Below are 11790 nucleotides of genomic sequence, written 5' to 3'. Positions count from 1 at the left end.
ACCTTTGTAGAAAAGTAGTGTTTGAAGTTTACACCTTAATATTTCAATATGTATACAGTAAAATTGTTTGAAATTAAGCATACCTGTAGTGATTGTAGTTTGGAAGAGGGCTATATGAGGCATTGGGTGAAATTATAGGAGATTTCATTTTTATAGTCTCTGCAAAACAGAACCTGAAGCAAAAAAGGCGATTGACTTTTGTAGAAAAGTAAGGTGTTTGAAGTTTACACCTTAATATTTCAATATTTATACAGTAAAATTGTTTGAAATTCACTGTGCCTGTAGTGATTTTAGTTGTGAAAAGGGCTATGAGGCATTGGGTGACTTTAGAAAAGTAAGGTTTGAAGTTTAGATCTTAAAAGAAAAGTGTTTCATCCTTTTCTTTTACAGTAAGAGCGTCTTATATCAGGTGAAAGTATGGGTATATGAAAAAAACATATCTGACTGCATTATCTCAAACTCAGTACTTCATGTCTTTCCGTTTCTGAGCCGCATTCATTCATTTGCCGTAAAGGCTGAAATAGGAGCGCACATGAACATTTAGGAGCGGCTGATTTGACCACGTAAGTACGAATGACGGCTGGCTCGACCGCAGTAGTTGATGGAGGGGAGACTTGTCTCTCCCTCCATCACAGCGGAGGAAAGTCTCCACCTGCTGGTCGTTTCCTGTCGATGAAACTCTGCTGGACTCCTGCCTGAAATGAACAAAGCAGATAAACAAGATGTAAAATGATGTTTAAATGTAATCTGTAGGGTACAGTAAGTGACACATTTACGAGCCATTATGGAGGTCCAGTCCTTCAAATACATGGGGATTTAGATCGACACCTGCCTGTCCTTCACACAGCACAGACTGTATTTACAAGAAGGCACAACAGCGCCTCCACCTGCTGAGGAATCTAAGGACATTTAATATCAGCAAAGACATTTTAAAACTGATGTTTGTTGATGCAATTCATGAAGCATAATCACATCTCGCTTAATTACTTTTCTTTTGCAGGATGCCTTTATAGAGTTTCTTAATGAATCATGTCAGGTCACACTGTCAGCAAAATTGATTAATAAAAAAAGATCAAAGTAAGTGTGAGAATCATACATTTTTTCAAATGTGGATTTTCCACATTCTTCTAGATTCTGAAACTAGAGTTCATCCTTTTTACTTGATTATGTGCTTCAGTTTCCTTTTTTCTGTAAATATAAATACATGAATACTGGGTTATACTGATACTAGTAGAATATACAAAATGTTATTTATTGTTGTTTATTATTCACTTCGAGATTTTAATCATGCTTGTATCACAACACTTTGGATTATTGTAAGGCATTTTACATTGAAGTTAGTGCTTTATAAATAAATTTGAGTTACCGGTAAGTATTTGCGAAAACAAACTTCAGTTTTCAAATAATTTTTTACTCCTAATTTAAATTGAATCTGACTCCTTGGAAATCCCAGATCTGTGTAAGTACCGGTACTTATTTGACACATTTGATCAATGTTGAGATCAGAGAGAATCTTTATCATAACAAAGTACAAGAAACTGCTGTTGCAACTCTGGAGTAATGGGCCCAGGAAAATCTGGAGGAGGATATACCAGATGAAGTGATAATGGTCTCTTTTAGCCCCTTCAGAACAAAGATTTCCAGTATTTTTACTGCTGTTCGTGCTGCTTGTTGTAGTGTTTAAGTGCAAAAAAGACAAAGGAATATGCTCAATCCTTGTTTGTCTCATAATGTGCAGCTGTTTAAAGACAGAAATACAGTGATGGGTGCATTGGCCTGCAGCCATGATAATTACCTACTAAAGATCAGTCCCAGGAGAATCAGTTGCCACATGTGCCAGTTTCTGGGTGTATTTTAGGTATATATATAATCAATTCCGTATGCTCTTTAGCCTTTGATTCAGATTTCGCCTTTCTTTATGGTTTATTACAGATTGAAGAAAAAAAATGTTATGTGCAACCGCAACCGCCTCTTAGACTATTTAAGAAAAAATCTCCTCAAAGCTGGTATCAGTCTGCGCAAGTAAATATATGACCTTTGCCATTTCTGTATTTACATAATGTAAATATCCCGTAAAAGACATTTAATGAGAGATTTGCACCTTTTTTCTTCCCTCATTTCAGTTCAAAACAAAATGCATACTTAGACTCAAAATATCAATATTCGACCCAAAATTTTCAACACAATAGCTACAAATTTTAATCTAGCTTTATTCAGTGTTAATATTTTCATTGTGAAAGTGAATGCAAATCTCCAAAACTTAATTTCTGATGTTATTTTTGCTGGTTTTATTTTAAATGTTTTGATAGTTGTGAAACAAAGTGCTCAATGAGGATGATACATTTATTTTCGACCCAGAATAAGTTGATTATTAAGATCTGCTGTACTTTTGTGTAGCAAATGGTGAAAGAAAACCACTATGGAAAATGCTTCGCAGAACCAAATGGTTAGAATTTACAGATTATTTGTCATCCTTAAACCTTGGCAGATGTTTTATTTAGTTATTTGTTAGTTAGTTTGTTTTCCCCACTCAATGTGTCACATGTTTTATTCCCCTCCCGTCATCAGCTGTGGTCGTGGTGAATTGAAAGTAACTACAACTCCCAAAATGCTTTGCGTTGGAGATCCAATAAGAGTCATGCTTAAACTAGGCGCATAGTTTTCGGCCAATGAAATTCCAGGAAGCTGGATCCTCAATGAAGCGTCGTACTATTCCTCGTCAGTCCAGGGCAGGTTATAAATTTGAGATAGTTTTTGGTCTCAGGGATTTTTCTGACAGTGTCTGTCTCCCTGTCAGTGAGCTATCTCTCTTCAGAGTCGGTGTGCTCACTTGCAAAGTTAATGACGGTCGCTGACGGCGACTCTTTAGCGCTCGTCATGCCTGTCCGAGCGGAGTGCTGCTCCCCGGCCGGCTCGGCCTGCCCATCCTCGGCCTGTCTTGTTCCCGCCGCCCCGATCAACACGCAGCAGCCGGGGGTGACCACGTCGCTGCTGCACAGCGGCTCACAGTTCCGGGGCTACCAAAGGAGCAAAGGCAACTCCTACGACGTTGAAGTGGTTTTACAGGTAAAAATAAATAATAAATATATATGTTTCCTATTGTTATTATTATGTTCATTTATAAATGTTTTGGTTGTGTTGCATGACATGATGCAGTCTTTCTGTTTAGAGTTTAGATCTCTAAACAGAAGAGAGATTTAGATTAAGATTATATGCATTTCAAGTTTTTTGCTCAAACATTACACTGTCTCAGTCTCTTTTTGTAAGTATTGATTGATCACAAATGTCAGCAAACCTGCCAAAATAAAATATAACGATTGCCTGCTAGTTCACTGCAACGTTTTGGTATTTTCAAACATATTCTGCTGCCATGTCTTTCTAATCAAAGTGGAAAAAGGAAGAAAAGTATTTGCACTTGTGATTTCAGGCCTGAGAGACTTAAATGTGCCTGAATCTGTTTGTCTTGGACAGCATGTGACTGTGGAGGACTCATATTTGTGTGGATACCTGAAGATCAAAGGCCTGACTGAGGTAAGCCTTGCAACTAGGTCAGATGTAGTAAAGTGGACCTTTTATGCTTTCAGAGACTGAGCACAAACCGGTTTCCACCTACGTGAAGCAGGCTGAATCATGAAAATGTTAGATTAGCAGTGAGGCCATTACGTCCAGTCTCCCACAGGTTTAAGTGTGTCAGCTGCATGCCCACTGTTATGCAACATGTGGAAGGAAAAAGGTCAGCAGGTCTAGGAGCCAACTTTTGGCTGTGGCCGAGTGGAGTGAAAGATGAGCAGTCAGATTGTGTGTCTCTGTAAATATTGAGTCATATTTAAAATCAAGAGGTGCTAATGTAAAAAGAATGTTTCTTTCATTCATTTGAGGCACGTGTTTTGTTGTTTTTCAGAAAGCTTATACAAAGAGAAGTAGATGTAAATGCTAATTGGTTTCATTAGCAGCATATGTAAAAAATAAATAAATGAATAAATACTGTACAGGCATATCACGATAACCACAGATAGGGCTGGGCGATATGGACCAAAAGTCATATCTCGATATTTTCTAGCTGAATGGCGATACTCGATATATATCGATATTTTTTCTGTGACATAATTGGGGTTTCCCCCAAAGCATTATAGCATAGCATCTCTGTTAGCTTCATTTTTTTCTGAGGCAAACCCTTTAAAAAAGTCAGTTTTAATACAAAGCATCGTGCCAAATGTCACACAGGTACCTTTATTAACAGAGGTCTGCACAATATCAAAATGTATAAAACAAATTAAATAAAAATAAACTGCCTGCATATATAGAATAAAAATGCTTCTTGAATAAAATTAAAAAAATATCCCTTTCCTGCATAACAATTAAATTAAAATACACTGTGCAATTAATACAATGTAGACAGTAACAGGCAGACTTTTCCACTGAGGTTGACGGTTGTGCAAATGACAAAACATTTGTGCAAATCTCAAATAAAACATTCAAGTCAATTTGTCACAAAATAAGCTATATCAAAATCATTAAAAAAAAAAAAAAAATTTAATAATCGATATAAACGATATTGTCTTGTACCATATCGCGTTTGAAAATATATTGATATATATTAAATATATATCGCCCAGCCCTAACCACAGATAAGTGTGATTTCATCGTTAAGGTTTCCTCACACCTCCTGCCCTTGCTGCACAGTTTTAAGTATTCCTGGGATGCAAAGTTGTGGATTTATCCAGCACTGATTTGAGATTGGTGGTCTACTGCCATTTGAAATGAGATTAGTGGTTTTCTAACAATATTTAAACTAAAGCAGTAATTTGTTAATATCAATGCAACTTGATGCTCTTTGTTTCCCCCGTAAAAACCACTCCAGCATCTGTATAATTTGGCCCCTTCCTTGCCCTCTGTATTTGTCAGCATCAAGGTGAGGTCATCAATCACTTATAATCGCTCTGCATTGTTGCCAACTGGGCAACTTCCTCTGCATATCTTTCAATAAAGGTATGGGCATTAATTGTGGCGATGTGTCGGACAAACTGGTCAAATTCTGTTTTAAGAGTGTTGCCGTAAGACTGATGGAAGTTTGAGCACCCGCTTTCGCCCCTCCACATCTGTTGGCCTGTTTGCCCTGCAGAGGAGCAGCAGCCTGCCTGTGAGCTGTGAATTAATGTGCTCTGGGTAATTTTCCATGCAAGCACAGCTAAAATCAAATTGTAGATGTCAAAGGTGGTCATCTGTTGACTTCCCATTTGCAAAACAAGTGACAGCAGTTGATGGGAAGTCTTAGTGACTGTTACTTCAGTTGTCATTCCTGGCTCACTGTATTTTGTGATGACAGAAGCAGAACAAAATGTAAATTACAAATCTTAATCAGGACTTTTTTATTCCTTTATTAACACAGTATGTGTGAAAGCTTGGACAGTAGGAAAGAAGAAAACTGTTTGTAACTGCTTTATTGTGTGGTGCTCTGTTTCATATCACCTGGTCCGAGTACTGTTTCATCATGTAAGCACAATTCTTTATTACCTTTCCTCTCTTGTTCTTTTTTCTTTCTCTGTGGTAGGAGTATCCCACTCTTACAACGTTCTTTGCTGGTGAAATAATCAGCCGTAAGAGGCCTTTTTTAACAAGAAAGTGGGACGCAGATGAAGATGTGGATAGAAAGCACTGGGTATGTCCTGCCAATATTTTTTCTGTTTCTTGTATTTTTTTTTCACCCTGAAGAAGAAGAGCTCTTTACAATTAAGTATTCATCAAAGGATTAATAATTTAACCAGTAAGCAGTATACTATGCATCATCTGTCTCCTGTGCACATTTATTTGTGCTTTTTTTTATCATTTTAAAGTGGAAATATTATGGGGGGCTTTTTCTGTGCTTGAGATAATATATTTGGATGTCTGAAGTGACAACCAAATCTGACATAATTCAACTATGAACAGAATGTATGAACACTCACCGGCCACTTTATTAGGTACACATTGCTAATACTGGGTTGGACACCCTTTTGCCTTCAGAACTGCCTTAATCCTTCGTGGCATAGACTCAACAAGGTACTGGAAACATTCCTCCGTTTGGTTCATATTGACGTGATGGCATCCCGCAGTTGATGCAGATTTGTCGGCTGCACATCCATGGTGAGAATAAACCGTTCCACCACATCCCAAAGGTGGATTGAGATCTGGTGACTGTGGAGCCCATTTGAGTACAGTGAACTTTTCGTCATGTTCAAGAAACCAGTCTGAGATGATTCTTTATGACATGGCGTGTTATCCTGCTGGAAGTAGCATCAGAAGATGGTACACTGTGGTCATAAAGGGATGGACATGGTCAGCAACAACACTCAGGTAGGCTGTGGTGTTGACACGATGCTCAGTTGGATATTAAGGGACCCAAAGTGTGCCAGGAAAATATCCCCCACACCGTTACACCACCACCACCAGCCCGAACCGTTCATATAAAGCAGGATGGATCCATGCTTTCGCCAAATTCTGACCCTACCATCCGAATGTCGCAGCGGAAATCGAGACTCATCAGACCAGGCAACCATTTTCCTTCTTCTGTTGTCCAGTTCTGGTGAGCCTGTGTGAATTGTAGCCTCAGTTTCCTGTTCTTAGCTGACAGGAGTGGCACCTAGTGTGGTCTTCTGCTGCTGTAGCCCATCCGCCTCAAGGTTTAATGTGTTGTGCGTTCAGAGATGCTCTTCTGCATACCTCGGTTGTAACGAGTGGTTATTTGAGTTACTGTTGCCTTTCTATCAGCTCGAACCAGTCTGGCCATTCTCCTCTGACCTCTGGCACCAACAAGGCATTTGCGCCCACAGAACTGCCGTTCACTGGATATTTTCTCTTTTTCCGGACCATTCTCTGTAAAACCTAGAGATGGTTGTGCGTGAAAATCCCAGTAGATCAGCAGTTTCTGAAATACTCAGACCAGCCCGTCTAGCACCAACAACCATGCATATTCAAAGTCACTTAAATCCCCTTTCTTCCCCATTGTGACGCTCGGTTTGAACTGCAGCAGATCGTCTTGACCATGTCTACATGTCTAAATTCCCTGAGTTGCTGCCATGTGATTGGCTGATTAGAAATTTGCATTAACGAGCAGTTGGACAGGTGTACCTAATAAAGTGGCCGGTGAGTGTATGTATGTATGAATTAATGCAAGAAACTTTCTGGAACAAATCAGATGAGTGAGTGATTGTTTCCTGCAAATAGAGGTAGTTTGAAGGACTATATGTCCTGTCGGAGTGTAAATAATACATTTCAACACGATATTAGACCGATTAGATGGATGACAATTCAGTTTTTGCCAATATTACAAAGTCTGCCTGATTGAATTTGCTTTAGGACCTAGGAGTCAGTATGTTGAACACAATCACTTGAGTTTATATCAAATAACTACGGTAACTAAAATATAATTTCTATTTCTGTGTTCAACAGGATAGTTAAATAAACCGTGATCTGTGAATTCAAAGAAAATAAATAGCCCAAAAAGGTCACTTTATGACATGTATTGATGTCTGATCAATAGTTTCATTTAATATCAATGCCATTGGATCGTTCATCATGATACCAATGTATTTATAAAGAGTGATGGATAATTACATCCCTACTGTCTTGTTAGGAGAGAGTTGTTCCTCTGTGATTTGCTTTTGTGAATAGCGCCTATATTAGAATGGAAACAGCACCTTGCTCAGTTAGTGGAAGTTCAAATGTAGGTCAGCAGAGTATAAATAAGTAACGTAGTGCATGTACAAGAGTGAGTTTTTAGATTTGTAAATGTCATTCCAATTTGGATGCACACCAGCAGATGACGCCAAAGTTTGCAGCTCGCGTCCCAACACACTTCTTGTGGAAAGTCACTTGCACAATGTTTCATTGGATTTTTATTCCTTGACATTTAGCTACCTTTCTTTGGGAAGTGGCAGGAATAAACTTTGTATTTGGTATATTTAATTGCAGTTGTTTTTCTTCCTCATTTCTGTTCTCTCATTAGGGGAAGTTCCAGGCTTTTTACAAATATGCCAAAAACTTCAACTCGGATGATTTTGATTATAAAGCTCTGGAAACCAGTGATTATATTTTCATGAGGTGGAAGGTCTGTACATAACCAAAACTGTGACCATTCATCTTTATGCATTTCTTTTATCATTAAACTAACCTTTTTTGCACTTTCAGGAGCAGTTCCTAGTTCCGGACCACACCATTAAAGACATCAGTGGCGCCTCCTTCGCAGGTTTCTACTACATTTGCTTCCAGAAGTCCACAGCCACTGTTGAGGGCTACTATTACCACAGAAGCTCAGAGTGGTAATTACAAGTTTCCGAGCCAAATTTCACCCACAAAGTGAACACATTTCTTACACATGTCTTTTTCTATTTCTGCAGGTATCAGTCTCTAAGCCTAAACCATATTCGAGAGCACAGTATGCCTATTTATGAATTTCGGTGACATCGAAGAACACAGTAAGGGACAGTGTACACTGCCCTGCGCTTCAATGGGACAGGAATGACGGAGAGTCCTTTTATGTCACAACACTGGAGGTGATCTGCGTTCCTCACTGGAGGGAGCTGACAGGTGGTCAGTCACTCTATTAACGAGCTGAAGAAAAGAAGACGCAGATGATGAAGAGTAAAGATCAGTGAGACGAGCACAGTTTTGCTGCAAAGCTGCTGTTTTTTGACATTTTAATTTGTTCTTCCTGGCTTGTCTTTTAATTTCAGTTCTTGGTGTCTTTCTGCTCTCAAACAATTGTCTCCATTTAGTTGGACCTCCAGTTTCATGTATCATGCGTTCCTTTCAATTTTCTAACATTGCCTTTTAGTTAATAGTCACAAAAGAAAGAGTGATGAATGTGAAATCAGTTTTTTTCATAATGCTTCCCATATTAAATGTAAAATAGCCTCACAGGTTCACTTTGATTCCCAATAGTGATTACTTATTGGTTTATTTCAAAAGATTCCAAGGAAAGCAATGATGAGCAGGAATTTACTTTTCATTGCCTGAACTGACAGGCATGGTCTGTTAATCAGGGATTGTGTGCTTGTATGTTATATTAATGCAGTGTGCAATGAGAAGTTGAAAGCCAACAGCTGGAGCTGTTGCTGCTGGATTTAAGCCTGAAGACAAGTCATTGGATCCAATAAATGGTCATTTTTAAGCTGCGGCTTTTTCAGCAGTCCTCGAAATGCTACTGATGGCCACATCCAGTTTTTTTCTATGCAAGCCAAAGATCAGTATGAGGTAGAATTTGTTACAGTTCCAAATATTTATTTTGTTATTATTCAGACCTATAATTAGCTTCAAACCTGGGGTTTTCAATATTTGTTACACAAAAGTTGTTTCAGGGAAAGTAGAGCAGCTTTGAAGTGATTTCTGTGTGTGTAACGTGAGGAAAGTTGCAATGTTAAAAGCAGTGTTTTGATTGTATGAAGATGTAATCTGTAGATTTTTTTTTTTTCCCTTTTTCAAAGTTTATCTTTCTGCAGTGTGACAACACACTCGGAGCTAAAATGTAATGTTTGCTCAGTGGAGATTAATGTAAAAGGAAAAGAAAAAGCACCATGTGGCTCATGTACTTTTACATGATTAAAGACTAAAACCTCCTGTGATTCTATAGGGAAAAAAACCTGTTGCCTTACAATTTTAAATGTTTGTAAACGTTTTGTTTTTAAGACATGATTAAGCTGGTATTTTATTTGAAATGGATCAAAACCAAATAATTGATTTTTCTTCATCAACTTCTTGGAATTCTTAGTTTTTCTGAGCGAGGCTGATGTAAAAGTTACCTGTAGGAACATGCATGTTTTCTTCCAGCCACCTGACTTTATTGACTTCATTTCAAACAAGTGGAGTGCAAACACTGCAGTCCTAAAGACTTGGGGAAATTATTTTCTTTAATTAATCATGTAATTAAGAAAAAAGGAAAATGTGCAATGTAAAAAGCAAATGTTTATTTAAGAGTGTATATTCAGAGTTTTGACTGTAAATCTAATTTGAAAATGAATTATAATTCTGGTGTGAGGAGAAATAAACACTCTTTCACACATAGCTGCTTTATCATTCAATAAATAAACCCACTTTTCAGTAAGAAAAACCCAGACATTTTTACTATAATTCTTAAGAGATGAAAAAAATGAAAAATCAACCTAAATGCTTTTTTTTTTTTAAACATTTTATGTTTCTGTTTAATAAGCATCTGAAGTCTTCTTTTGTTACCATCTAGGAGCTGCTTCCGCTAGGTCTTTAGTAGTTTCCAACACTTCTCCTGTTCATCTGTTCCAGCAGTGACCTTGTGATGTACGTGTTTGGTGCCCTGACCTGAAAATACAGACATTTACATCAAACTGTGCGAATGTTGTATTTTTTTTTCTTCCTTATTTACTGTTTCAGCAAACTGATCCACAAGATTGCTTCTAAAATTACTTTAGTTTGTGTTATTTCTTTAAGAAAAAAAAAGAAAAGACAGAAAGTTGAGTGTTATGCTTTAAGTTTCAGCAAACAAATTTAGGCTGTATGCATCCCTTTATAGTGGTGTCCTCCTTCACCATCTATTATACAGAAACATCTGGAAATAACCTGACTAACTTTATATAGCACCTTATCAGGCAAATGGGAGCTGGAGGTGAATATATACCGTATGTATGTATATGTATGTATGTATATATATATATATATATAGATAGATAGATAGATACAAATTACATTGTAAAAATGGAAAAACAATACATATGTTAGAAAAAAAAGTAAATTTTATAATTCATTTTCATCAAATTCACGTGAAGCATGAAAAGGAATGTCAAACAACAGAACTGACTGACCCCAAAAACTGGAGATGGTCTAGGTTTGCTGACACAGCCCGGACGATAAGCTTTATTACAAAGATGGGTCTTTGAGACAACCTGAATCCAGGCCATAATGAGCTCTATAAGTAAGAGGAATAATATTAAATTCCATCCTGGATTTAGTAGGAAGCCAATAAAGAGAGGCCAGAATTGGACTAATATGATCTCCCCAGTTCATGTGTTCAACTGGCTCATTGACAATAAAATGAATCTGAATCTTCATCAGAACTCCTGCTGCAGCATTTTGCATCAGCTGGAAGCTACTCAGACCAACTTGGGGGCATCCTACCAATGTAAAGCTGCAAGGATCCAGTTTTAATGTGACAAAGGCTTGGACCAATACCTCAATGACATAACACAAACATTATTTAACTGCTGAAGGTAACATAGTTGTTGTAATTAGCTTATTTCTTTTTTTTTAACAGACCGGGTAGCTTGAATTCTTTGAACTTCATGAACTTTACTCAGTAAACAGGAGTCATTCTTTATAAAAACAGGTCATGTGACAGATCTGCTTTGCAGGATCCACTCTGGTCATGGACTATTTTTTTAATCTTCAACCATAAATTCCCAATTGACATCCAGACGGTCTGTGGGTCATGTAATTGAACTGTATTTTGTGAAGAAAGGTTTTTATGCCCTTTGTTGTGCATTATCATCCTGAAAAATGATGCCATCATTTCCAAATGATGGCATCATTTGGATTTGGAATGATTCCAGTGGCCTACATTACACTACACTACACTACATTTAATGTATACTGTACAGCACTTTGGTCGACCTCGGTTGTTTTTAAATACACTACATAAATAAAATTGACCTTGACCTTGACCAAACCTACTCTTGTACTGCAGAGTGAATGACTGCCATCTCCTCTGGTACTTTACGTGAGGGTTAGAGGTAACACTCATATCATCAATGAGTGTGTAAATGTGCTTGTTTTCTTCTTCTTCTTCCT

The 11790-nt window shown here is 37.7% G+C and overlaps 1 protein-coding gene across 2 annotated transcripts; it reads left to right on the top strand.

Moving 5' to 3' along the window:
* The first annotated feature begins 2690 nt into the window (after positions 1 to 2690).
* Positions 2691 to 10442, top strand: gid4 (GID complex subunit 4 homolog). 2 transcript variants are annotated; one of them, XM_061711272.1, is made up of 6 exons: positions 2691 to 3066; positions 3472 to 3531; positions 5552 to 5659; positions 7985 to 8086; positions 8167 to 8224; positions 8376 to 10442. In XM_061711272.1, the coding sequence occupies exons 1-6, from the start codon at positions 2842 to 2844 to the stop codon at positions 8387 to 8389; spliced, it is 567 nt and encodes a 188-aa protein (XP_061567256.1). In that variant the 5' UTR covers positions 2691 to 2841; the 3' UTR covers positions 8390 to 10442. The 2 variants fall into 2 exon arrangements, with proteins under 2 accessions (XP_061567256.1, XP_061567255.1); XM_061711271.1 differs by having other exon boundaries at positions 8167 to 8297; positions 8376 to 10440.
* The last annotated feature ends 1348 nt before the right edge of the window (positions 10443 to 11790 follow it).

Source organism: Cololabis saira, chromosome 21, assembly GCF_033807715.1.
Source record: "Cololabis saira isolate AMF1-May2022 chromosome 21, fColSai1.1, whole genome shotgun sequence".
Classification (NCBI taxonomy): Eukaryota; Metazoa; Chordata; class Actinopteri; order Beloniformes; family Belonidae; genus Cololabis; species Cololabis saira.
The sequence above is the reverse complement of the archived record's forward strand: the minus strand, read 5'-3'. Positions and strand labels throughout refer to the sequence as shown.